Source organism: Conger conger, chromosome 3 (assembly GCF_963514075.1).
Source record: "Conger conger chromosome 3, fConCon1.1, whole genome shotgun sequence".
NCBI classification, from domain to species: domain Eukaryota; kingdom Metazoa; phylum Chordata; class Actinopteri; order Anguilliformes; family Congridae; genus Conger; species Conger conger.
The window spans coordinates 69,337,543-69,365,468 of record NC_083762.1 but is presented as its reverse complement, the minus strand read 5'-3'; the positions used below and the strand labels follow the sequence as shown (position 1 = coordinate 69,365,468).

Here is a 27,926-nt window from a genome sequence, read left to right as displayed (position 1 = left end):
CACACGTCACCGACCTCCGCCTCGTGTCTCTGGAGTTTGCGAGCAGTTAGCAGCTGAGTGACAGGGCAACAGGCGGCACGAGTTTGAGCTTGTGAACAGTCTACCGAGTACATGCCCTACGGAAGAAAATCATACATTTTGTGATATTGTTTGTTTGCTGTTTTAGTATCAACAATTGAACTGCAAACTCCATCAGTGTATTAGGATTTATTTGAAACCATAATCAGCTTCGAAAAGTGTCTCAAAGCCGGGTAAGTTAATTTACCTTTTTGAACAAAAAAAAAGCTAATTCGCTAACTAAACTTAACTACGCTAAATTAGGCTACATCGTTATCGTTGCTGCTGTTCGTCAAAATTCCAGTTGGCTAGCTACATCCTGGTTATACATTTGTGCTAACCACCAATGGGGGAGTTCACAAATCATTTAGATAGCTAACGTTATATTAATGAATAGCATATACAAACACATACTTACGTGACGTTACCAGTATTAGGTTTGGTTATCATTTAATTTACTAACTGTTTAGTAGTCTAACTAAATTACTAGATTATTAGCCAAGTTAGCTAATGACGTGGACATGTCGTCTTGTAACGCTTGGGAATTTATTTTATTTGTTTACTAGCTAGTTAACATCTCGATTGTTTTAAGGTTAGCGGACCTTAACTCGGAAACGTAATTTATTGGCAACAATGCTAGCTACCTGAGTGACAAGGGGGCCCAATTCTATTTGTTATGTTCGCTAACTAGCTACAGGTAGATGTTCTTTAACCGTAACATTAAAACAAGCACCTTTGTTTTATGAGCAACACGCCAAACTGCCTAAAAAGTTTTCCCACATAGCTAGCTAGATAATTAGCAAACTTTGAGATCTAGCGCACTTCTCCGTGTCATCACATATAATATCGGAGCTACGGTTGTTGAAATTATATGCTACTAATAAACGTTAATGTATTGAAATAATTATGAAGACGGCAAGTATGTTTTTGATAATCCGATGTAGCTAGTAACATTTGCATATCCAGAAGGATTTGGACAAAGGCAGATCCTTACTAACGACATCAAAATCCCGCCTACACTCCAATGCGCTCCCTGGGATGCTCTGTGGCTTCCGGGCTCTTGTTGACCCAGAGACTGGTTTGGGAAAACAGGAGGTAGAGTCCGAGTAAGAATCTTTCCACCAAAAAGTTCTTATGGAAAACACAACCACATCTTTTAATTGTTTGATGTAATATGGATAAATCAGGAGTTGCCGCAGGTTTGTGTATTTGTAAAATGGTGACACTCAGATTGTGACCATCTGTATGGACCTATAGTATGGTAATAGTAATAAAGATGAACGACATTTAATTTGCGGGTGTGTGCGTGCTGGGCTCTTCTTCCCAGTGTATTTAGATTTTTTTTCACCATTACGCAATTTAACTCCCAACCGAATGTGTCTCTAAATTGATGTGATGCCTCTACGAAATCATTGTAGGACAAACAGATTGCACAACTGCGTGGTTCCGTTCGGGATCAAAGCACATCAGTAACCATTAAAATACCATCTAAAATAATTGTAGAAACAACCTTACAGTATGTCAGTGGTACTGAAACTAAACTAAACTTAGCATTGCTGACCAAAGAACATACTGGTCTCCTCACACTGTTGCTAGTGTTCTAAGGACAATATTAACTTCACGCTATATTGCCTCTTGTTCTGTAAGTTTACAATATGCCCCCCCCCCCCCCCCCCCAAGTCCTATGGATGGCATGTGAAGCTTATAAGAACCATCAATTCTCCTGAACCTTTTAAGTCTGATTTGGAAGTGCAAAATGGGCTTGCTCTCTCTCAAAAACAATGGTAACTACTGCTTTTTACCCTGCTTTTAATATTTCAGGTCTCAAACCCTTTTCCTGGTCCCTTGTATGTATTAACCTGATATTTTAACTATTTAAAGTACGTATGACTGCACTGGGAAAACAGCTGTGCGACTACAGCTTGTTTGCTTGAATCATAAACAATGGCTTTTCTAGGTGTTTCTGTACAGCAGTTTTAAATCGGCGATGGGAGCCATTTTGGTCTTTGGCCCATAGACAATTCAGAGAAAGAGATGTGATGATGTACACGAAGAGGAGTGCTTTATTTTTCGCCAGCTGCTGTTGGCAAGCTACTTATTTAGTTGCAAATATATTCAGCGGGGTTGAGCGACGATACCGTGAAGGGCTCTCAGTTGTGAAGTGTCCTGCCTCTGGCCCATTCACTGCACAGGCCATGCTTTTGCTGGTTGCACATCTCTGCTTTAAGTTTGAGTGTGTTACTTGTGTTCCTGTGAGTCTGTGCACACGCCTGTCCCCCCCCCCGCGCCGCCTGGTTTCCATTACTTAGCCTCGGGTGCATGCCTTAATGTGGACTGACTTGATTGCTTTTTTGATGCAGGCGCTTGATTCTTAACCCTGATTGTCCTCATTCCTCATTTCCCGCCTTGTTCCGCCATTCTCTGTCGGCCCGGGTTCGTGCCCCGCTGAGCTTGTCACTGTGTGACGTTTGGCCTCCCAATTTGCATTCTTCTGTCCCGGGCAGATTGCAGGCGCTCTGAGCCTCGCTTCGGTCTTATTGCGTAACGGTGGATCTATTGAACGCCTCTGTCTGCTGCTGGTGTTTGTAGCGAGCTTTGAGAGCAGCGCTTGTTATTTGAACTGTGTGTTGCCATGGCAGCCCTGCGACGTGTGCTGTTTTGGCAGCAGGGTTTCCCCCAGCTGTCAGCGCTCTGTCCTGGGAGCGAAAGGACCGCTCTGGTGTTTCACCCTGTTTCCATGTGGGCACACACACACACACACACACACACACACACACACATACACACACACACACACACACACAGTGTGTTGCCTGGCATAGTGCCAGAGCACAGATTTTCCTATGGTTGGGAAATCTCAGTGTCTGTGATCTCACATTGACCCGTTGCCTTGCAGCTCAGCCCATGGCCTGGTTGTGACGTGTCCTGGGTTTCGGAGGCCGTGTGTGTGTGTGTGTGTGTGTGCGCCGGGGCTGCGGGGATGAGCTGGACGGTGGATGATTGGGCCGCGGGGCTGTCGGGCACAGCCCTGCAGAAGGTGCGGGAGCTGCAGGCCCAGCAGGACCGGCTGCAGAGGGAGAAACAGCAGAGACAACTGCAGCTGGACAGCACTGAGGCTGCCCTCTGCAAGCAGAAACAGAAGGTACACAAACTCGCACACACACACACCATCTCAGACACACTTATGCACACACACGTAAACATGCACACACACACACACACTCTAGTACTCCCTGCCCTCTGCAAGCAGAAACAGAAGTTTCACAGACACACACTTGCTGTCACGCACACACACACACGCACACACACGCATACAACCTGCAGAGACTGCCCTTTATAAGTAGAAACGGCAGGTACTCACAGTCTAAAGTTCAATTCAAAGTCAATGAAAATGGCTGAGATATCATTTCATGGTGGGTATGAGGGCAGTATATGCAAACGACCAAAGCGATCACTGCATGTTACACAGTGTCCAGGAGTCTGTGCAGGCAATTTGTCCTGCTCCCTGAGGAATATATTTGGGGCAATAGGTTGCCCTAGGCAATATTATTAAACTTTTTCCTTTTTTATTTTATGTTTCATGATCTTTTACTTCGAAACCCTGTAAAGAATAGATCTTTATTACTGTTATGAAGGGAAAGCCCTTAAGTCTGAATATCTTGGCTTTAGCTTGAATGTTTCAATCGTGTTTAAATCATAGATTTTTCTCCACATGTAGCTGAACAAAACCTTCGCCATAGATTTTTGTCATTGCTTTGTAAGTCCTTATTGTTTTTTAGAGCTCCTCCCAGTGTGAGATAAGGTATGGCGCCTACCATTTATATATATCTGACAGTGAATTGACCTGTAAAGGCACGGACACACACAATCACACAGTACAGAAAAACACACTCGCTCATACACGTACACGCTGACACAAAAGCATTGATGTGTTATTTTGAAACTGACACACTCCACGCATTGCATAATACTATATTACCTAATTCAAATTTTAAAGCTCCCATTTCAAAATGGCCCATTAAGAGATGAAAAACTGGCAGCTAAACATAGTGTGCCTTATCTTTGGGGACAGTGGCTAAGTAATAATTATATTTGCACACTGTGCATATGTATTTGCATCAATGTTTTGCATATTTTGTATACGTTTCTATTCGTATTTGTACCGTTGTGTATTTCATTCTGATGAAAGCGGCCTGTAGCGTAGTGGCTAAGGCACATGACTGGGACCCACAAGGTCGGTGGTTTGATTCCCCGGTGTAGCCACACAAGATCCTTAACCCTGCATTGCTCCAGGGGAGGGTTGTCCCCTGCTTAGTCTAATCAACTGTATGTCCCTCTGGATAAGAGCGTCTGCCAAATGGCAGTAATGTTATGTAATTTTTATTTTTTTGCTCCGATAAATCCGTGGAATTTAAAAGTGCGTTTTGAAACAGTTTGAGGAGGTGCGCGTGGAGCTGGCCGGGGTGCGCAGGGACCTGCAGAGCTCCCAGGAGGAGGTGCTGGTGGGAGTGCGGGAGCGGAATCGCCTGTCACAGGACCTGCAGGTGAAACAGGCCCAGGTGTGCAGCCTGGAGGGGCAGCTGGACTCGGCCCGGACGCTGTCGCAAACGCTCACGCAAGAGGTCAAACGGTGAGGAGGAACGTCTCAGTGACATACGCACAGCTCTTTACATCTGTCCTTTCACACATCACGCCCGTGGCTGGGCACGACTGTAAAATGTCTGGGATTGACTGGGGATGTATGTCGCCTAAGGAAGAAAGAGAGGGTGAGATGGGCAGAGCGTGAGAGAGTCACAGGTGACAACGCGGGATTGATGGGGAGAACTGTGGGGTGAAAAGAATGAGTGCATTTTCCATACTGAAAAAGGCCCGGAAGAGTGTGTCTGTCTTAGGACTGTTTCCAGCAGTGCTAGTAATAGCTTTAGACTGGGAGGAGTGAAGTGTTAGGTAGCCATAATCTCCCCTCCTGAATCATTGCTGCTGAGGTTTTGAGAGAGTGGTGTGTGTAGAGCACTCTACTTACCCACAGTGGTGTGTCTCTGTGTGTGTCTCTGTGTGTGTCTCTGTGTGTGTCTCTGTGTGTGTCTCTGTCTCTGTCTGTGTCCCTGTCTGTGTCCCTGTCTGTGTCCCTGTCTGTGTCCCTGTCTGTGTCCCTGTCTGTGTCCGTGTGTCTCTGTCTGTCTGTCTGTGTGTGCGTGCGTGCGTGTGCGTGTGTGCAGTGCAGTCTACCAGGACAGATTATCATTAAAAAATGTAAACTACACAAGTGCGTTGCTGTGGTGGGCTGCCACTGCAAAGTGTATTCAGTGGAAAGGCTGGCCATTTGTCATGACAATCAGCAGTGATTGGCTGTCTGACTCTTCCAGTTCCTCCTGTTTTTAATCCCAGGAAGGTCACAAGCGGAAATGTGTACAGCTGGTTATCTGTCGTTGTACTGGCTTCTGTGCGAGAGAGTGGCTGAAGGATAGATAGCGAGTAGACAGCCACAGTCCACAGGATGTGTGGTAGAATGAAGTAAGGATGTTTGTAGGTTTCCCTGTCAGTTTAAAGTCATATCACGTTAATGATTAACTGGACAAACTTGACGGCACCACTTCCAATGATCTGCAGACATGCACTGTGCCGCAAAATGAAGTGACACAATCTTCGAAATCCAGTGGATACATAATATACCGTGTTAAAGAGTGTACTGAAAGTATTTGGTTTCCTCTGTGGAACACGCAGCGTTGCGTGAAAGAGGAGCCGTGGGATGTGATTGGCTGTGTCTCTCTCTTCTGAAGGCTGGAGGCGGAGCTTGAGAAGCTGCAGAATGCCAACAGCTCCGGCGACGCGGTGCTGTTCTCCACCCCCTGCTGGAACCCGTCCTCCAGGGAGAACAGTGGTAACCCTGTCCCTCCTCTTCTGTCCCCATCTCCCAAATCACCTCCCTGCCTCGCTCTCAGTATCTCAACTCTTCTGCCCCTATCTCCAACTCTCTGAGCTGGTTATGCATGTTATTTTATATGGTGTAGCATAGCTGTGTATCTCTGTGTCTCCACCCACCTCTCTGTCTTCTCCTTCTCTCTGTTTTCTGCACCCGACTTCCTCCTCTCTCTCTCTCTCTCTCTCTCTCTCTCTCTCTCTCTCTCTCTCTCTCTCTCTCTCTCTCTCTCTCTCTCTCTCTCTCTCTCTCTCTCTCTCTCTCTCTCTCTCTCGCTCTCGCTCTCTCTGGGAGTGCAGCCTTAACCCGTCCTCAACTCTGTTCAAAAATACAGCTCAGGGGTGTCTCGGTGGCGCAGCCTGTAGAGCACTGACCGCATGCTCATTGCGAGCCGCGACGTCGGCGGGTTCGAATCTGACCGTCCGACATTTGTCGCATGTCTTCCCCTCTCTCTCGCTCCCATTCTTCCTGTCTCTCTATACTATATACTGTCCAATAAAGCTGAAAAAGGCCTAAAAAATTTCTTTAAAAATACAGCTAACTCAGCCCCCCCCCCCCCTCCTTCCCAGTCGATTTTGGCAACACGCTGAATCCAACATGCGAACCCGTAGTGTAGACAATGAGAAATGTCTGCTGTTGTGTTCACTGGTGTGTTCTCGTCTCTCCACTCCCCAGGGTCCCGGTGGGAGCAGAAGGACTCGTCGGGAGGCGACAGCGACCTCAAAGCCCTGCATGTCAGGGTAAGTTGAGACCTGTCCAGTCACCCCTGTGCCCCCCCCCCCCCCCCGCGCACGCTGTGCCGCACCTGAACACCTGTCTGTCCTCACGCTCCCGCAGCAGCTGCAGTTCGCCGAAAACAGCCCCAAACCCGCGCCTTCCCCGTTCCCCTGGCAACAGAGCACCCCGCCCTCCGCCCGCCGGAACCGCCAGCCCAAGCCCCCCCCCTCCTCCTCCGCCGCCTCCGCCGTGTTTCCGTGGGAGAGAGAGGAGGCCTCGTCCGGCCCCCGGGGAAGGCCCGCGTCCGTGACCGCGCCCAGCGGTGGTGTCATTGAGCGCAGCGGCCCCGAGGATGCTGGGAAGGATGGGGACGTCAGGAGGGAGAATGACAGTGAGTGGGACGTGCTCTTAGCATTGCCAATGCGTCCTCCATAAAAGTAAAAACATACTTTCTTTGTAAATTGACAATTGAGAGCTGCTCTACGATTACATTTTGGTCTATATGAAATGATATGTTGCATGTAATTATATATGCACACACACTTTAGCATTCCTCATAAAAAATGCACACAGACCGTTATGAATGGGCTCTTATGCACGCTACAGTATTGATATGTAAAACCGGTTCCACCGCAGTGCTGTGGCGTTTGCTCTTATCTGTGATTTTATCTCTTCATTTCGGTCTCACTCTGTGCTTTTCTCAGCCCGCATCTTCATTTTCTCAGGTTTTAAATTTCCTCCTATCATCATTTTTCTGTAATTTTTCCATTACCCCTGCTCTGTCTCACCTGAGGCCATGTTAGATCATACCTGGCTGAGCCTTTCACACGGGCGTGCTCTGACGTCTCTCCCTGCCACGTGCAGATGTTTGCAGACTGCGGTTCTCTCTCCTGACACCCCACAAAGACTTTTTGTCCTGGTGTACATTCCGAGTGAGGTTTCCCAAACCGCAGCACTGATATTATTACAGTGCTTTAGCTGTGGGCCTGGGACAGACGGGGAGGGGCTCTTGGTGTATGACTCACTGGAAAATGTGGATGTTTGTTTTAGTCGATGCAAAGAAAAATAAACGCTGTCGTTGTCCCCTGTTTGTATTTCGCTCCGCATTTCAATAATATTGTGATATTTTGACACTGTGATATTGTGGTATCTGTCTTTCCTCTCGTTATCAGTGTGCTCCATGTTGAGACTGTTGCTCACTGGCAGATAAAATGCCAGGGCTAATTATATAAATTGTATAAAATGCCAACGGTCATCCAGGCCAGGACAGGTTCTGTTGGGCAGAGCAGTGTCTGTTATCCAGGTTCTGTTGGGCAGAGCAGTGTATGTTATCCAGGTTCTGTTGGGCAGGGCAGTGTCTATTACCCAGGCCTGGAGAGGCTCTGTTGGGCAGGGCAGTATCTATTACCCAGGCCTGGAGAGGGTCTAGTGGAAAGGGCAGTGTCTGTTACCCAGGCCTGGAGAGGCTCTTTTGGGCAGGGCAGTGTCTGTTACCCAGGCCTGGAGAGGTTCTAGTGGAAAGGGCAGTGTCTGTTACCCAGGCCTGGAGAGGCTCTAGTGGAAAGGGCAATGTCTCTGGGCAGCGGTTCTCTCTGCGTTTTGGGAGCAGCCCTCATACGGAGTTTCTCCTCTTGTTTGTCGAGTTCTGGCGTGAGTGTTCCATTTCCCGTGTTTGGCTGACTGCCCCCCCGAGAGAGTCGCCATGGGAACTTCCTGTGCTCATCGTTGCCGTGCAGCAGACTGGCCCCCTTGCAGATCAGCTTGGATCAGCAGCAAATCCAACCCACACACTCGTATACTCACACACACACACACGCGTGCACACACACACACACACACACACACACACACACACACACACACACACACACACACACACACACACACACACACACACACACACACACACACACACACACACACACACACACACACACGCTCCTGCTCTGCATGTGAGAACTAGTCTGTCTGTGAGACTCGAACCAGCACTGATCTTTAGTCTTGCTTTTTCAGCTCCCCTTCCTGTAGTACCCAACTGGACTAAATGCTTGGGTTTACAGTGGCAGTACAGCGGCAGCACTGACTACCTGTAGAGGAGAAGGTCATGGCAGGATGTCAAGAGTATGAAAAGGCAGCGTTTGAACAGTGCCGGGGAGCTGAGAGCCAGCCATTGTGTTCCAGCCGGTTCAGTCAGTCACAGTTCCAGTAAAACGCCATTGTTACACTTATGTGTCCTGTGTTCCGCGGGCTGGGAGGGACTGCAGGAGCACAGAGAAAGAGAGACTACTGTAAACCCACAAGTCTGGCAGTCATGTAGCCCGAAGGCGGTGATGAGGGGTAGTCCGTTTCGGGAAAGCATAAAGAGCTGTCATTTGGCTGACCTCAGCGATGAGAAGGGCGATGTTTAGGTTTTTAAATGGACGTTATTACTGTGATCCCCGGTGCTGGTTTGGTGTACAGCTGCCCTGTGCGTGACATCAGCGTCACATGCCTCTCAGTCAGCCCAGGCTGTGTGACTCACTGCTCTGACTGTTCAATGGCCGTCTTCATTTTAGCAGCAGCAGGGCTCTCATTCATAATAAACGCAATTATCCTTATGTAATCAGTTATCACTGTAGGTCCAATTTCTTTTCTGCTCTGTTCTAAAAGGGGCTTTATTGTGTGACAATAACTGGGCGTCTTTAAACCACTAAATATCCTGACAAATATTGGTTTAGAGCTATTCAAAATTAGTTTCTATTAAACATCCTTTCCCATGAAAAAAATCTATGTATGTACAGTGACTCCCTAACCTTTTCAGAGGATGGGATATTATAAAGATACACATGCAAGATAATTCAGTCTCTCTTGGGCTCTGACTGTCTGACAGGTTTTTCATATTATAGCTGAATTTACATGTAAAAGTTACTCCGTACCTCATATCCTTATTATTATTATTATTATTACTATTATATTTTTTAAACAAAAGTTTATATATGTGTACTGTTCAGTATTTAGAATAAACCTCCATCTACTTTGTGTCGTGTTTCTGGACGTGCAGATCATGGAGCATAAATCTATGAGAATATAAACATGCATAACTATGAGAACAGGCTCGTTATTTACCTGAAGTCTACAGTGTCCAACACGGCACCAGGACTGGATCACCCTGAAGGTTTCTGCCCTTATTATGTGACCTGGCAAGCTCTGTAAAAAATAAAACCTTCCTTTTGTTAGTGAAGAATTTCCCTTTATCTCATTTCCAGCCTTACCTTCTTTCATCTGCTGAAGGGAGTCAACCCGAGAAATCTTTTATAGCTTTGTCTCTTCAGTCGTATGCCTTGGCTTAGACTGTAGATTTAAGTGTCTTTAGTATTTCCTTTTAACTTTCATAACTGGAACCTGTGTAGATGCCTTTCTTTGTGATTTTGTATCTTTCTTGTGTGGTGCCCAGAATGGCGCACAGTGCTCTAAATGTGGTCCGATGAAGACAAAATGGAGGCCTCTTGGTGACCGTTTAAAAATGTATTTCACTGCTACAGCACAATGCCTAGATCCGGATATGATTGGAGAACTTGACAAAATGCAAGTCATTTTCAGTCTGTTGTGCATGAGTGTATTTCTCACATGAAGAACTTGTATTTGCCTATATTGAATGTCATTTCCCTGGTGTCCACCCAGTCCTGGAATCTGTTCACTGCTGTGCCCAACAAAGAGTGTTATTGGGCTGCGGTTGTGTTGGTGACACAGAATCACTGTGTGATCTTCTGTGTTGTGCTGCCCCTAAGGCGGTGCTTTTAATGGCCATGTTCCACGTTGTGCACATTTTCTGATCAATACTTATTGGCTACAGAGCCATATTCCCAGTCTGTGATAAATTCTGCATGAATGGTTTATAAAATTAAAAAAAAATTTGCACTTAATGTGGATGTGAAACATTGGTGCAGTCCAGTCCAGACTGATGTCACACACATGCACAGGATGCAGGTTCCAGAATATTAGTAATAGTATTGTGAGCAGGTATGATTAGATGCTATAGTACACATACCCAGATGTGATAGAATTCTGTATTGTTTCCTTGTCTCACCTTTAGAACACAGTTCACTTAAGAATGCAAAAATATATCCTATACAAATAATTTTATATACATTTACTTTTGATCGGATAACACTATCACCATACTTCATACAAATGGAAATAGAAAAAGAACCAAATGCATTGTTACTGTTAGTGGTAGGAAAATGGCAAACATTTTTGGGCTGAATGGCCTGTTCTCATCGTTGTTATGTTATGTACAGAGCTTTCATTCTCTTGTTGTTCACTCCCTTTCCCTTTCTTTTTCACTTCCTCTACCTCAAGTCCAACGGTCCAAGATCGCGGAGCTCCAGACATGGGTTCAGTCTCTGGAGCAGGAGGTCCGCTCGGCTTCGGACCGGCACCGGGAGACGGAGGCCCGGTTAGGGGAGGCGCGGGGGGAGCTGGCGGCCCGGGAGCAGACCCTGAGTCGGGCCAAAGAGGAAGTGGTCCGGGCCAACAGCCACGTGGAGAAGGAGAAGGACAGGGTGAGCTTGGGGGGGTCCATAGGCATGGAGCTCCAGTGGTACAGGATGTGATGTAAATCATTTTTGCGTTAGTCCTGCTGTAACCCCAGAGTTAGATTGTGCCTGTATGTTAGTCTGCATTGTGTGGTATTGACTGGCTGCTGTCCTGTGCTGTGATTGGCTGGCTGCGCAGGCGCAGGCTGCAGAGCAGCGGGTGAAGCAGCTGCAGGAGGAGCTGAGCTGCCAGAGGCAGAACGCAGAGAGCAGCCGCCGCAGTGCGGAGCAGCGCTGGAAGGACCTGGAGAGAGAGCACCAGAGAGTGAGGGAGTGTGTGTGTGTGTGTGTGTGTGTGTGTGTGTGTGTGTGTGTGTGTGTGTGTGTGTGTGTGTGTGTGTGTGTGTGTGTGTGTGTGTGTGTGTGTGTGTGTGTGTGTGTGTGTGTGTGTGTGTGTGTGTGTGTGTGTGTGTGTGTGAGAGTGTGTGTGTGAGAGTGTGTGTGTGTGTGTGTGTGTGTGTGTGTGTGTGTGTGTGTGTGTGTGTGTGTGAGTGTGTGTGAGTGTGTGTGAGTGTGTGTGAGTGTGTGGGAGAGTTTTCTCCAGCAACATATATTGTTAAACTTTATTGATAATTAAAGTGGTAATTTGCCCCAAAGGAACTTTGCTTTTGCAACTGTACATTGGCTTGAATATTTTATTTGTCCTGGCATTGCCAGTTCTACACAGCCTCCTGTACACTTCCTCCTGTCGTGTACACTGCTTTAATCCAGAATGAATAATAAGTGCATGGTGAAGGTGAAACCATGGAGGCTTCAACTTAATAGCTCAACAAAATTTCAGTGGGCGATATATTATGAAGGCAGCCATTTGGGATAATGAATCATGTGGTGGCTATGAACTGTGAATTAAGCATTTTTCAGTACAGTATATCATCCACCCTTATGATGAACCAAATCCGCCCAGCCTGTGTATGTTTATGTGAGAATCTTCTGTTGCAGAGGTTGTGTGGTCGCACCTCCTGCTCTGGGTTGTAGGAGCTGGTGGAGTTCCGGCGGTTGTGCGGTAACTCTGCTCTGGGTTGTAGGAGCTGTTGGAGCTGCAGAAGGAGAGCCAGGCCAGGGAGAAGCAGCACCAGCAGGAGAGCGGCAGGCTGAACCAGGAGCTGCAGATGGCCCGCACCCTGCACAACACTCTGCAGGCTCAGTGTGACAAGGTATCCACCCCGCCTCTCAGGCACAGGCCGTACGGACACACACACAGTACAGACAGTACACACGGTCAGTACAGCCGCGGGAAGTACAGACGGGCGTACACTAAAGAGATCGGTACTTCTAACTTTCAATTTAATTTGCCCCAGGGAGTATTCAGTTTTACTGTATGATTTAACCTTTTTCAATTTAATTACAATTACACATTGAGTCGATTTGAAGCTGATGGATTAGTTAGTACTTTATCCCCTTATGGGCGGATGTGACCTGCATATTACATCTCTCTTAACAGGCGAATGCGACGCCAGCGTTGTATTTGATCATATGACCGTTTTTCAAGTCACGACCGTTGAAATGCATTGTGATTCCTCAACCTTTCAATAGTATTTCTGTAGGGCGCCTTAGTCCATAATGGGTTAAAGTCTGAGTTTTCGACAGGGGTACTGTAGGCGATCCCTGGCCATTTGAGCAGATAGAATCAATGAGCTTCACCCTGAGGGCCTGCTGTCGGCCATTAAAATAAATAAAAAATAAAAAAATAAAAAAAGTGCTATAAGGTGGGATGTACATTGACTGTGAGCTGCCCTCCGTAGACACCAGTGTTTAAATTCACTAGTATTCCAACATTCATTCAGTGGTGCTGCTAGCTCTGAGACGGCCCCTCTGTCAGAACTCTAAACTGTGGTTGTCAGTGGGAAGCATTTCAGTGTGAGTGGCCTTCCTACCCAGCTCTCAGTGTTTGAGACCTTCTGTAGCAATCTTCTTGCTTGGCTGTGTATCCCCTCTTTTTCACTCTCTTTCTCTCCCTTTCTCCCCCTCTGTTTTATTCTCACCTACAGGCCGGTAACTAATGTCACTTTCCTGCTCTCTCCCTCCCCCACTCTCTCTCTCTTTTTTTTCCCCCCATCCAAATTTTTTTACAATGGAGATTTGAGCCCTGAAGGTCAGTGTGATAATCTCTGTGTTTTGCCTCTTTTGTTTTTTCCCTTTCTCCTGTAATCAGACACTCACGCTCCTCCCTGTCTCATGTGCCCTGGCCTTCTCTTCCAGGGAGGGATGAGTGGATGGGGGGGGGTGGGGGGAGTGAGGAAGAGGGGCGGGGTGAAAGCCAGTGATTGGCTAAAGGCAAGCCGTGGGGAGTTAGTGTGACATACTGAGGCAGATGGCCAATGGGAGGAAGGGGAGGTCAATTAGGGGGAGGGGGGGGGAAACAAAATGTCCCCGCTGCTCTGAGAAATTCCACACGCACTTCTGGCACATTAGCCATGTTAGCTTCATGTGTCTTCAGGGTGCCTGAGAGCTGTCATCATAGTCTGCTTACTCCACCTGTGTAGCTACATGTGTAACTGGATTCCATGATGGAATTGCTTAACGTGAAGTAGATGGTCACCAGTGGCTATCCACCAGCCATACACACACAGGCATGCATAGTGTCATTTCATTTGATAATTTTATCATTATGAAGATGATTGTTTGATTTAGAAATGGAATGTCTGATTGCAATTTAATATAGGACATGGAAGTATTTCTTGGCAATAATATTTGTGTCATGTATTACTACTGGTAATTCTACTATTAGAATTAGGGCATTGTCAATATGGACTGTTCAACCAGTGGGAGGTTTTGCTGTACTGGAGGAGGTATTGCATTTGTTCAGGCCTGTTTTGTCCAGTCCCCCAAGGATCTGTTTTTGGACCTCTGCCTTTTATTACATATAAATGTGCTACATTTGTGGGTTAAATGGCAACATGTACAGCATCCATTTTAAGAGGAGGAGGCACAGTTTGGAGGCTACTAAAATAACACAGCAAGGTTGGCACTTTGACAGAAAAATTGCTAATGCTAATTTTTGCCAAGTAATAAGGTAAATTGAATGCTGTGAATACTTGTTGCTTAGATCACGTTCGCATTCTCTACTTAAATTATTCCACTTCATACTGTCAGTGAAATTCTTTAAATTCTGCACTAGGACCACTGCCCCCGCCATTACGTGCTCATGCCTTTGCTATTATTTCAAATACGACAAAGAATGTAAAGAATGAACCAGATTAGATTATTATTTAACCATGAGTTGAAAGGTCACCTTGCTGGAATACTGAGCAAATGTAACGAAGGTAGGCTTAAAACAGGGGACACAGGTGCTAGTTTGGGTTGTGGTGTCCCAGACAGTCATAGTAGTGTGGAGGTACAGTAGTTTCCATTTGTGAAGTACGGATTGTGATTGACCTCAGTGACCTGGGATTGTGGTTTTGGTTGCAGACTACAGATTGTTTGCCTTGCCTTCTGAATTTGCATTTTAACCTTTCGTCATTGATGTGGGCATGAACTGCCATTGCAGTTGCACGGCATGCTGCATGAGTTTGTATATTTTGAAATGTGATGGATTCTTGCATAAAAAAATAAAAGAAATAATAACAATAATAATTGATTAAATCTCTGTTCTACCCCACCATTGTCCCTCTCTCCCCTTCAATCCCTCTCTTCACTGTTCCTTCTTCAATACCCCTCCCAATTTCAACCTCCCTCCTGCCTTACTGCCGTCCTCTCACTCATATTCTCCCTGTTTATCCGTTCTCTCTCCATTTCTCTACCCCCACATTCTCTCCATCTGCCCATTTTCATGACTTTCTCTCATGTCCTGTCTTATGTCCTCTCCCTCCTCTCTTACCCACACTTCACTCTCTCTCTCTCTCTCTCTCTCCACCCTGCTGTTTCTCCTGTCACACGCCGCTCTGCCCTGCCTGCAGGTGCTGCTGCAGAAGCAGGCTCTGGAGAAAGATCTGGACAGCGTGCGGGGCAAACTGCAGTGGACTGAAAAGGAGTTGCAGGAGTGCCAGAAGAGAGAGGCCCAGATCCAGGGCAAGCTGACGGTGTGAAGCTGCATTTTCTTGTCGTCCTGGTCTGGCTGATATTAAGAAGCTACATTCTGCAGCGAGTTAAGACAAGCTAATGGTACAAAATTGATAAGAGCAGTCAGACGGTTGCCGGTCCGATCCCGCCCTGGGTGTGTCGAAGTGTCCCTGAGCTAGATACCTAACCCCCAATTACCCCATGACGAGCTTGTTCGTGCCTTGCATGTGCGAGTGTGTGTTTGAATGGGTGATTGAGAAGCATCGATTGTTTTGGATAAAGGCGCTATATAATTGCAGACATTTACCATTTTCCATTTAATCCAGAATAAGCTAGTCGTTGGAAGGCACATTCCATTCCTCTTCCAGCGTACATGTTCACTATTGGCACACAGCTGTGCACTCTACAGAGTTTAGGGCTTGTGATAGAAATCTGCATCTTGCAGCCAATCCAGAGCTTGCTGGTGGGTTGAAGGCTTGTTTTGCTGACCCCAGGGTTGACTTGGCAATCATGCTATTAGACGGGCTAGCTTTGTGTGAAATGCCCTAGCTGAACTTTGACATACGTAGCCTTCATGCTCGTTTGCGATTTCACCAGAAAGTAATTAACGGAACTCTGGCCCCTCCCTCTCACCCTGTCTGCACCTTTCTGTGCCATTCCAGTTAAAGATAAGCAGCTGGCAACAGGGCTGGAGAGGCAGTTCTTTTTTTCAGTCATGATTAATGTTATCAGGTCCACAGCCTGCTGTTCCTGAAGAGCAAGGGCATGAGAATGGCACAGTATCGCCCACTTTTTGCTGGCTCAGAAACACCGCTAGATAAGTAGTCGTTTCAGTATGAAACATTGGCTATTGCCGATTAAGAAATTCAGTGAAGTCAGAGCAGAGGGGTGTATTGCTTTCTCACTTTCTTAAATATCAACCCCGGTGTCTAACACGTGCGATGCTCGCTCCGTCCTGCAGGAGGCGCTGCGGGAGAGGGACAATCTGGGGCTGAGTCTGGAGCACAGCGGCCAGCGGGTGAAGGGTCTGGAGCAGGAGGTGAAGAGGCTGGCCCAGGAGCTGGCCGAGGCTCTGAGGCTGCTGGCAGAGCTGCAGGGTAAGTGGTCTGTGACGTCGCAGATCTGTGGCTGACTCATAGCAAACTCTTTGTGATGTGTCACATACTATACTCGTATGTTGGTATCATTTTCTCTTAGTTTCTTTAATGCCTGAGAAAGCAAGCTAATCTGACATCCATTCTCTGATTTCCCCCAACCCTCAGAAAAAATCCTGAATGCATTGTTCCGGCTTTGTTTCGTGCAGTAGCTTCTGTTAGGGAAGCAATTCTGTTTACCTGCTTGTGATTGTCAAACAGCAGCTTGTAAGACATGTCTGTCTATCACACATACATAAATGCACACACGTTTTCTGCTCTAAGGCAAACTGACTAATACTTTTGGTATTCCCTTTGACTGCCTTTCTTTTGGCCAATTTCTCTCTGCTGTCTTTCTGCTGCCCCCTATTGACGGAATGCATTGCTGTAATGGTTTGGGAAATGCATTCATGCTAAAAGCACTCCTCATTGTTGTTTGAGGAAGTGCCTTTGATATTCTTTAGAACAGCAAGGGAATCATTGGCCAATAGATGGTTAAAAGGTTTAGAAATGGTTTGAGCTCCACATAAGTGTTCTTTAGACTGTTTGACAAGAACAAACAAACTGAGCTGTTAATCACTTTTTAAAAGTTTTTACGTATAGCTCTTGCTTTGCTGTTTTGTAACCATACGTTCTCCCTCTGTCAAACTACTGTACTTCGGTCCCTGATCGCTTGTGTTTGCACTGTAAGTTGCTCTGCTTAAGAGTGTCTGCTAAATGGCAGTGAAGTGATAAGTTGTGTGAAAAGATTTATATGATTGAAAGTAAATGGAAAAACACTGTTGTGGGATAAAATATTCTGTTCCGATATGTAATTGTATGTAATTTTTTGACTGATTTGACTCTGTATTTCCCCTAGCAACAGTGGCCTGCTTTATTTAAACCCTTTATTTTTTTGGTTTAATCACACAAGCAAGTAGGTAATAACCACACATTTCTATAACCTAGTTTTCTGAAATGTACAACATTCTTCTGAATACCCATAATACTTGTCAGACTGAGGTAGCATTGTAAGTAGAGGACTGTAAGTATGACCAGACGCAGGTATAAATAATTCATAGTACTTACCACTGTCGGCCTTCTGTTTGTTTAATAATGTGGGCAGTCAGCAAAGAGAGTCTGAAAGCACGTTATTAATCCTGTGATTCAGCCTTCCTCAGTCTTTCCTCTGCACCATCAAATTTTAGGACTATATGTTCTGTTTATACATATATATATATATGTTTATATTATTATAGGTGTATAGCTTTCCATGTGCAGTATTCGTTGTAGCAGAAGATGTTGATATAGCCATTACAAAATGGAACCCATCAATCTTTAATTCCCTTTGTTCTTTTGCTTTGATCAATGCAATTTTTAATGTATGTGTTTGTAATGACAGTCTTCTGTCTGTCTGTTTTTTGTTACTTTTCACTGCCTCGCTTGCAAATGTTGTTTATTCTGGAACTTGCACTGGATGAAAATGGGCAAATGGTGAACGTACTGGAGTTGCCGCAGCTCTGAATCGCAGCATTCCGTGATTTTGCTGCGCGGCATTTCTGAGAATTCCCGAGTCGGAAGTTACAGGCCAATATATTAGAGATATTTTCCTCTATTAAACACATGTGAATAGTTTTAATCTGTCCACTCATTTCTTCCTTTCACTCCATTTCCCACCTGCAGCTAAGCTCGCCGTTCCTGCTGCACCGACAGTTCCCACTCGATGTATCCCTGTCGGGGATAGCTTCTCCTCACCTGTGACCCCCCATCGCCCCTCACACGTGCCGAAGAAGAAGGTTAACAGGACCGAAAAACCGAGGGAAGAGGAGCAAGATCAGAGGGCCAAGTACCCCACAGACAGGGAACCAGGGGAGGGCATAGACTCTGATTTCATAGGGGAGTTTGGGTCCCAAGCACCAGAGAAACCAAAAGGTGAAGGAGGGAGGGCAAGAAAAGAGGCTGATCGGAGAGGCTCCATAACCCGAGAAGCGGAGGAAGAGAAGAGCGACAAAACTTGTGTCCATGACGACGGTGCCTCCACTAAAGAACAGGTGGATGCAGGGACTGACCAAGGAGAGACTGTGCAAAGGGACGTCAAGGTCTCGACCAAAGATGAAAAGCAAGGTCACAACAGCAGTGATGGCGATACCCAGCCAGAGGGTGTAGGTGTCCAGAGTCAGGATTCATCTGGTCCCAAAGGCCAGCACAGTGCCCCATCCCTGCAGGATCTGAAGAGTGAAAATGTAGCCCTGCGTGATGACCTGAAGGAGGCCAAGCGGGAACTGGAGCAGAGGCTGGAGGACCTGGAGGCCCAGAGGAGGGCGGAGACAGAGGCCAGGACCAAGCTGAAGCAGCTGAGCCGAAAGAACTCCTCCCAGGTGGAGCAGCTCCGCCAGAAGACCCAGGAGCTCAAAGAGGAAGGAGGCCGGCTGGAGAAACAGCTGGAGGAGGAGAGGAAGGAGAGCGGCAGGCTGAGGGACTCCCTGGATGCCCTGGAGGGCGAGCGTCGGGAAGAACAGACCGAGAAGAACAGAGGAGACGAAGAGGCGAGGACTGCGATGGACAAGCTGAGGGCAGACCTAGCGGCGCTGGAGTCGGAGCTCCGGAAAGAGCAGGAGGATAAGGAGAGGGAAAAAGAAGACGGGGAGAGGGAGAGGTTGAAAGACGAGGAGTGCCGGAGAGCTCTGACGGAGAAGGTTGCAGAACTTCAGTCGGAAGTGGAGGAGTTGCGGAATTCGAAATGGGAAGGGGAAAATGGGAACGAGGAGACTGATAAGCCCTTAACACCTCTGATACTGGAATTGAACTCCAACAACAACAATGCTGTCGCCATGCAAGATGATAATTTCATTCCATCGCCAACTGAAAGCATCTCTCTGTCGGACTCTGCGGGAGCCGAGACCCCGAAAAAGGAAGAAATTGACCTGATCACCGAGGAGGGAGCAAAATCCTCCAAACATCCTGTAGAGATCAGAGGACCTTATCCGGGGAAGCCTACTGTAGATGGGTCACAGATGTCAGAGAAGCTGCTGGATTCAGATGAGGTGGTCCAGCTGGTCTTGGAAGTTGAACGGCTGAGGGGCGCTTGTGTGAAACTGCGGGGGGAGAAGGACAGGGAGGCGGGAAGGGCTAAGCAGACCCAGGCCAAGCTGGAGGTCCTGCAGAACCAAGTGACTAACCAGACTAAGCAGCTGACCCTCGCCTTCGAGAACCAGAGCAGCAACATAAAGGACCTTCTGGGGGAGCTGCAGGTCAGGGACAGCACCCTTCAGAGGCTGGAGGATGAACTGCAGGGCTGTCACGGGGAAATCGCCGAAATGAAAGCAGAGAAGCTGAAGCTGAAGCAGGAGTGTGAGGGCTTTGGGAAACCAGAGGAGACGGGGCCCGAGCAGATGGCCTTTCAGACGCCTTCGACACCGGGTAAAGGCGCGATACCAGACATTGAAGCTGAGCAAACAGCCGAGAGAAACTCGCTCCATGATTCTGGACAGAGCTCTCTTTCGAGCATCTCTCCAACTGAGCAGGTGTCACAGAGTATCAACAATGACGGCTCTGTGAAGGACTTGCAGGCAGAATTACGTGACTTGAAGGCTGAGAATGAAGAACTGCAATCTAAACTCGCTGCAGCTGCAACTGTAAATGGATCGAATTGTGTCAACGTGGACCAAAGTGCACTCATTGGAGATGGCGCCACTCAGAGACTAGTGGGTGAGTTAGAGGCTGCCAAAGAAGATCTAAGAAAAACGAGAGCAAAGAATGAAGAGCTTCAGTCCCTGTTATCTCAAGCTGAGTTGTCAAAGAATCTGGAAAAGCGACCTCTGGATTCAGAAGTCAAACAGGGCCCTTTTTATGATAGCCAACAGAATGTGATTGTTTCAGGAGATTTGGGCGCCCATACCGAGGTAGCAAAGGGAAGAGTGGAAGCTTTTGGGAATCAAGACTTCCAGACGGAACAAAGGGAAGAACTGACATTAAAAAATGAAGAACTGACATTAATGGTTGAAACCCCCTCCTTGTTGGAAGGGAGTAGGCAGCGAACAGTGTCGACAGGCCAAAAGACACTTGATGCACACAGTGAGAGCAGCAAAGATGCAGAGTCCGATATAGATGTGCAACATAACCGAAACACCATTATCAAGCTGCAAGCTGAAAATCAGGCTTTGAGGTCCTGGGCTCTTGCTGTGTGTCCTCCAGATAGACAAGGCGAGATAGACAAGGCCATTTCTGATAGCGGACGTAATAGAGGTTCTAATTCTGAGTTGGGTGATGGTGGCAGTAGACTGACTCAAGGTGCAAATTTAGCTGATGAAGGGTCCACTGGCGTAGAGAGGGTGGTTGTAAGTGAAGAGGGCAGTCAAAGTGATAAGGCTTCGCAGTTGTTGCTAAACATGCCACCTGCCCAGGAGCTCACCAGCTCTCGCAGCAATGATGGACTGAATCTGGAACGAGGAAAAGACATGCAGGAACAAATCCAGGCTGAATCGCGTAGTCTGAAATCTGGGGAAATGGACGATACTCCCCAGCAGGCAAATTACACAGACAAAACTGGAATGGAGCAAAACCGGTTCTCTCCATCTGAGATCACAGCTCTTCAGAAGCAGGTCCGTTGACACTGAAATTGGTTCATACTTTGCCCAATTTATTCTTAATATCTCATTACTTAAAATATGTTAAGCAAGGATTTTCTACAGTTGCGTTGTGCATGTTCAATTAAGAGTTAGATGCTCCTTTATAGAGTCTGTGCATTTTTAATTCTCCATGTGTTTTCTGGGAATAGTAATTGGGTTTATTAGTTAAACTGATACTTGCATTACATTTTGGTTATAGACATTGTAATTGGAAAGGCTGGATGTTTTAAAGGTGTTTAAAATGCATTCATTTAGGTGTCATCTTGTTTCTGTTCCAGTTGGCGGAACTCCAGACCCAGGTCTCCAGCCTGCGAGAGGAGAACGTGAGGCAGGCGGAGGAGCTCGAAGTCTGGAGGGTCACCGGAGAGCCCATCTCCCCACTGCTGATGGAGGAGACCGCCATTCACCCTCGCCAAGGCTCAATCGCAGTGGTGCGTGAAGACCAGCTGCTCCTAACCTGCAAAGGGGAAGAGCTGATAGGGTCCAGGCACATGGTAGGGGAAGTGCGGGTGTTGGAGTTTGGAGGGCAAGATCTCTCTGAAAAATCGCCTGCACCATCTGAAGGAGTTGACGGTGAAGATCCCCCAGTTGAGAGGACCCAGGAGTCACTCGGGAATGCAGAGAAACTGCCTGTGACTATCCAGGTAAGGCAGAGATTTTTTTTTGCTGAAAATTCATTGGTGTGATCTTTTATCTTTACATGTATTGAAACTTTTTGGTATTAGACTTTTGAGACTTTGAGCAATAATGTTGTGCTTATTCTGTATGCTTTTTCAGGTGCCAACTGATACTAATGTTATAACAGACCTCAAGACCAAAGCAATGGTTCACAGGGATGTGGATATAGGGACCAAAACCAGGACGAACAGTCATGATGTTAGTCACCCAAGACCGGTCACTGTGGAAGGTGATGACAGCTCTAAGGTAACTCACACAAGCAACCAGACCAAAACAACAGAGCACACTCACAGAGATGATCAGGAAAATGGTGCAAACTATTTTGACAGCAAGACCAAAGCAGCAGGCTGCAGAATTTCAGAGGCCCATATTGAAGCAGCTTCCCCTGAAGACAGTCAGGCCAAAGCATTTGATCACAGAGAGACTCATGCAACTGTCATAGAAAATGCAGGTGCAGTTAGTGAAAAAATAGAGCCTGTTAAAGGAACTCAGCGGCTTGAGAGTCCCCATCAACCGACTCTGTGCACTGTCAACACTAATGATTTCACTACAGATTCAGGGAAGGCGCATAGAGATAGCGGCAGCTCCGTTCTGGAAGAAAAAGGAAAGGAATTACAAACTACAAAGAGTTTTTTCAGAACCGAAAACTCTCAGAAGAACTGTGTACAGACTAACACTGAAACTGATAATAAGCATGGCTTGACTAAAGATGCCCTTTGCATGGAGCCTGAAACTACAGAAGGGAACACACTAACAACATCCCACAGGCAGTTGCAAGACAGCACCACAAAGCTTGTGTGCCCTGGGGTAGAGAGCGGGAACGAACCTGAGCACAGTGCCCCCTGCTGGCCAAAGGTGGTCACCAGAGACTTTCAAACTCAGACCGACGTGGAGAGCGAGAGCCTGGCTTCCAGTGGGCTGAGGGCCGGAGGGGGCCGCGAGGGCGGTGTGTGTAAAGAGCTTCGGACCACAGCCACTCAGACAGACAGTGACAGCGGGGGGATGGGACCGGCCGGTCCCGCGCCCCCTGCTGGCGGCGGGGGGATCCAGCACTCGAGTACCCAGACCGAGCCTGTGGAGATGCAGGACGAAGACCTGGACACCAGCAACGAAGAGCAGAATTCAGAATCGCCGCCCCTATCGCCCACGCCGATGCCGGAGGGGGGACCCAGTCTTCTGTTTACCGGGTCGTTCTTCATCCCGTCTGACCCGGCCCGTCTGGCAGAGCGGATCCGCCGGAACCGCAGCCGAATGTCGGCCGCCTACGACGACACGGAGTACGAGCCCTACGGCCTGCCCGAGGTGGTCATGAAGGGTGGGTATATATGCAGGCGCTGTTAAACAAACAAGCTCTTAAAGGTACAATAGGTAGGATTTTTGTGTTAAAACATTGTTACAAGGCCATTGTAAATGCCTTCCTATCATTGAAAAAGGCTCACTGACGTGTTGACTCACCTTCTGCCTGTGTTTGTAGTCCTTAAATTCAGGTTTTAAAATATGCAGTTGACGGGCCGGCACTCTGTACCAAAACATCGTATGGCTGTACAATAATTCAAGCTCATTGGTTGAAAATTGGTTTTAATTGCCACAGCCAATGGCATTTCAATGTCAGTGTGTTCATAGAGAAGGGGTGGGATAAACAGTGTTGTGGTTTGAGCGTGTTTGCTGCAGCAATTCCTCTCTTGAAGTCTGAAATTACCTATTGTACCTTTAAGTGACACGTGAATCTACCGTGGTCTATAAGGTTAGCCGTGAATGCTGTTTCTAGGGGTGAATGTGCCATGCGTCATTGTAGCCCAGCTGTGTGTGGCTGAAGACATTCAGGATTTGTTTATACTGTATCAGAGTAAAGTGTTGTGTTTGGGTGGGTGTTCTATACAGTCCTACATCTGCGTGCTGTACAGGCGTGTGTAGGAGCCAAGCTTAAGGTAATGAAAACCAGTCTTCCCCCCCGCCCAGGTTTCGCTGATATTCCCAGTGGCCCTGCCTGTCCCTATGTCCTGAGGAGGGGCCTGCTGGGGACCGATGCGCTGCCCCTGCCCCTGCGGGAACAGCCCGAGGAGGAGCAGGAGGAGCCTGACCCCTGACCCCTCACCCACAGGTACGGCGGGAATCTAAACACCTCTGTACATTCTCACTCATACGTTCTGCATAGAGAGTGAACACACACGCAAGCGCTACATGCACATACATGTTACTAAAGCATATGACTGGAGCCAGCTCTTTGGCCATCCCCATTTGGATTGTGTGCAAGTCATACCAAAATCTCTGACATTGTCATCTTCATGTTGAAAGTGCTGCATGTCTTGGTAATGTAGCCGGCATCAAGGTTTGTTGAGGGGTGATGTGTATTAGAATGATCAAGGTTAGTTCACACAAAATGGCCATGATAGCAGATGTCTACACTGAATGTAGCATATCCTCTGACATTTGTAACCGAGTAACAGGTTAATCATTTGTAATTTACCTCACTGAAATATGTGAGAAGAGCATTCGGAACAAGATTGTGCATTATTATTCTCTGGGATTTGTACACTGACACAGGCAGGGTCTGTGGGACTAGGGAAGGACAGTTCTGTTTAATTAAATAAACTGAAGTGAATGCTTACTGTGTGCAGGTATGTTGCTAATGCCTTTGATTCCCCAAAACGCATCACAGCAGATGCCACAGAAAAGCTTACGAAATTATTATTTTTATTTTAACTTAAAATAAAGTGATTATGGTAGAATTATCATTATTTTAATTTGTATATCAATTGGATTTGTGTAAACTGAAGCGAGGACCGGAATGTTGTTCCAATGTTCGGTGTACTACTGCTACCTCAACTTTGAATTGAACTGAGTAAATTTGCAATTGTAAAATTATTATTGGACCAAACCATATTGAACACTTGTCATGTGGCGGGTATGGGTATTCTGGATCACAAACAGAATCATAAGACGTGGAGTAGGTCTATTCCCCATTTAACTGAAGCCGGTCATAAAACATTCGGAGGGGAAGATTTCACCTCATTGAGGCTCAGTGTATTCCCAGTGTTCACAATGCTACAGCCTTTCTGTCCCCCAGATATGTATACACACTCACCATATCCACTGACATGCTTTTCCAAACATGGGAAACCCTGTCATGTTCGCACATTTCTCTTCAAAATGGAGCTGTTGTTGTCGTCCTTCTCCCTGGTTTGATGTACAGTCATAACACTTCAGTTAATAGTTCTCGCACTTACTGACTAGTGTTTGAGCGCTGTGTGATTCTGTTGGAGGGGTGTGTGTTTGGGAGAGTTCACTGCGCCCGCCACTCATGTGAGTTTTCCTTCCATCTGTAAGGGACACTATAGAAAATACAATAAGCTACACTTGGGTTTAAAGTAGGCAGTTGAAATTGTACTTCCCTCTAGGGTCTTTCAGCGACCTTATCCCTGGTTATGGGTATGCACTTTGTTGTACGTCGCTCTGGATAAGAGCGTCTGCCAAATGCCAATAATGTAAAGTATTTGTTTTTCACAAATAATGGTAACTGTTTCTACAAATGTCTTTTGTGAGGATTTGTGCAACAACCCTCAATTCTGTATGTCAGTGTGTCAGGCAATTTGTTGTCCAATTTGTTGTCCACTGTGCGGTCTCTATAGCCTACGTTTGTTTGTTTGCTTTAGTACACATCCCCAGAAATGAAAAGATGTGATCCTCCCCTTGGCCTAATGCAAACTTTGTGCACGCAGGGTTGTACAGGACCACAGACTCCAGTGCAGGCCTGCTGAAGACCTGCTGCACTACACACGCTGAAATGGAGCGAGTCAGATCCAGTTAAGAGCTCAGCCAGGTCCCAGCTGCTTGCCATTCTCCCTCAGATACTCATTTATGGGAATGGAAACGGGCTGCTTTTCCTCTGGTCTGATTGGGGAGCTGCGCTGAAACCACAGCCGGCAGCTCCCAAACCTGGGGTAGATTCATCACAGTAACTGTCTGTGCTGCAATAACATAAAAACATAGATTTAACTGTGTCAAGTAAAATTCTTCCTTGGGTAATATAAGACACCTAACTGACTGCAGTAAATAATAATGCTTTGCTTGAGGTGAGTTTGTTATGAAGCCTTAAGCTCCACTCACCATAGAGGGAAGTTTAGACGCTTGGTTTAACTTGGACGCTTGGTTGGTGGTAAAACTTTGTTCAAGTGAGCTTGTCAGTTTGGGATTCTGTAACGGAATAGTTCTGCTGAATAAAACGGAATATTCCGGCACTATATTCCCATAGGCTCGACGGTATACCTCTTGAATGGTTGTCTGAGGATAAAAATGGCTATAGCCGGCATTTTAGCTTTCCTTACAAAGGACATGTGCCCACTGCCTACTGTGTGCTTGGTGTGTCTGATCAAACCATTTTGGGCTCTGACTGAGAGAGACAAGTATAATATAACTTGATATTAGTGATAAAAGTGATAATGTTTCAAGTGATATTAGTTCTCATTTTAGGGTATTTTCCACTGAGATGATTGAGTTAGTTATACTCCTCATGGTTATAAATGTAAGCTGAAGTCACTTCACTTTATAAAACCGCAGAACGAGCTCGTCACTCTCATTTACGAAATGTGCACTACAGGGAGGCCCTGATTTACTGTATATATGTACGTGCGAGCATCTTTAGAAATAATTTATTTTTCTTAAGCTATTGAATACCCTGTTAATACCAGCCAGTTTGCAGTGTATTGGACTGAGTGTGGCTTTCTGTCGGGCTGTGTGCGTGTGTGTGCGTGTGTGCGTACGTTTGCTGTGTGGGTCTGCCTGCACTCACAATAACCCGCGACAGTCTTTCCTCTCCATTTATGGTGATCAGCTGTTTCAGCCTGGTCTGTTAGCCTGTCCTGTCTTGCATTCACAGCTTAAAAACACTCACTCGCATAAGGAAGGGTGCTTACAGATGTACTCGGCCATAAACAATTGTATGAATGTATATTCACTGAAACTTTAGAAATATTGTATTGTTTTAATGTTTTGACTTTGCCTTTTCTTAAAGAAAATTGTATATTTGTTTATAGTTTAATATATTTCTCAAGTTGTATTTTAAATATTTTGGATTTTGGGGACAAGTGTGCTTCTTAATATAGATCACATTAATACAAGATGCTAATATATGCGAGAGGATATAGGTGCATACTTCTGTGTATGAATATTACATGTGTGCACATGCTGTATATGCTGTTGCGGTTATAACATTGCCTTCATTTGAAACTCCTGCATGATTAGGCTGGTTTTTTTTTTTTCAATATTATATAAATGGTTTTCACACTTTGAGGTCTCAGCACAGATTAAGTGCAGATCTGTAGCGGATTCAGATTTTTTTGGGATATTACTACAACTTTACAAAAGCCGTTTAAAAAAAAGAAGTGATAGTTCACCCTAATATCAATGTAAATATTTCTCAATATGAATTTGCTGCTTCCATGCACTAGTGGCTAGCATCATTAGCATTGATGTCTGAGAACAAGGGGAGCCTGGCTATTTGTGGGTAGCATGTTCCATATTCCATGGTAGAATTACCAACCTACAGTCTCTGCAGTCACTGAGCCTTGTGGTTCATTTTGGAATTAAACATCGAGGTTAAGTTATATCACATGGTACTTTAAAAGTAACTTGGAAAAGTGAAAGCGGACTTCTCTCAAATGAGATAAAACTGAACTGCCTAACCGGCCTAAAATTGCTGCCATAATACCAGTGAAGATTTCAGCACGCATGCTCAACTTCCAATGAACCACATGCCTGAGCAACCTGGTTTGTTATTGGCAGTAATGCAGTTCCATGCATGGCACCAACGCTCATTGTTTCTGACTTTAGGAACTCTTGAGGAAGGCAATCGAAGGCCATCGATTTTGGCTGAACTATCACTACTATGGTATGCCAAATGATGTGCAGTCCTCTGTGAAGGATATGGGCACCTCAGAAGCCAAGCAGAACCAGAGAGTACACTGTACATATAGTTGTCGTTCTTTGTGCACTAACTCCAAGTTAAGTTCAAATGAATGTCTTGAAATGCACAGCAAGTGTTTTACAAGACACAGGCTGTGTACACTCACTGAACTGACCTGTGTGCACACGCACACACCCACAGCATTTTACCCAAGAAACAGGACACACTTGTCGCACTGTAGTTAAAGCTGTGATTTTGTAGTGAGATTTTGTTTTGATGATTTGTACTTGTATTTCTGTTGTGGTCCCAAGTTTTGAATAAAAATGTCTGTGAATAAAG

The 27,926-nt window shown here is 46.3% G+C and overlaps 1 protein-coding gene across 1 annotated transcript; it reads left to right on the top strand.

Moving 5' to 3' along the window:
• Positions 1-57: 57 nt before the first annotated feature.
• si:dkeyp-115e12.6 (centromere protein F) lies at positions 58-27,925 on the top strand. The gene is made up of 16 exons (XM_061235226.1): positions 58-251; positions 2,954-3,199; positions 4,491-4,687; positions 5,838-5,938; positions 6,653-6,717; positions 6,815-7,085; positions 11,033-11,235; positions 11,408-11,533; positions 12,294-12,422; positions 15,165-15,287; positions 16,229-16,364; positions 18,063-20,980; positions 21,286-21,651; positions 21,785-23,000; positions 23,645-23,786; positions 25,405-27,925. Exons 2-15 carry the CDS (start codon positions 3,038-3,040, stop codon positions 23,770-23,772), a joined length of 6,141 nt encoding a protein of 2,046 aa, XP_061091210.1. The 5' UTR covers positions 58-251; positions 2,954-3,037; the 3' UTR covers positions 23,773-23,786; positions 25,405-27,925.
• Position 27,926: the final 1 nt, after the last annotated feature.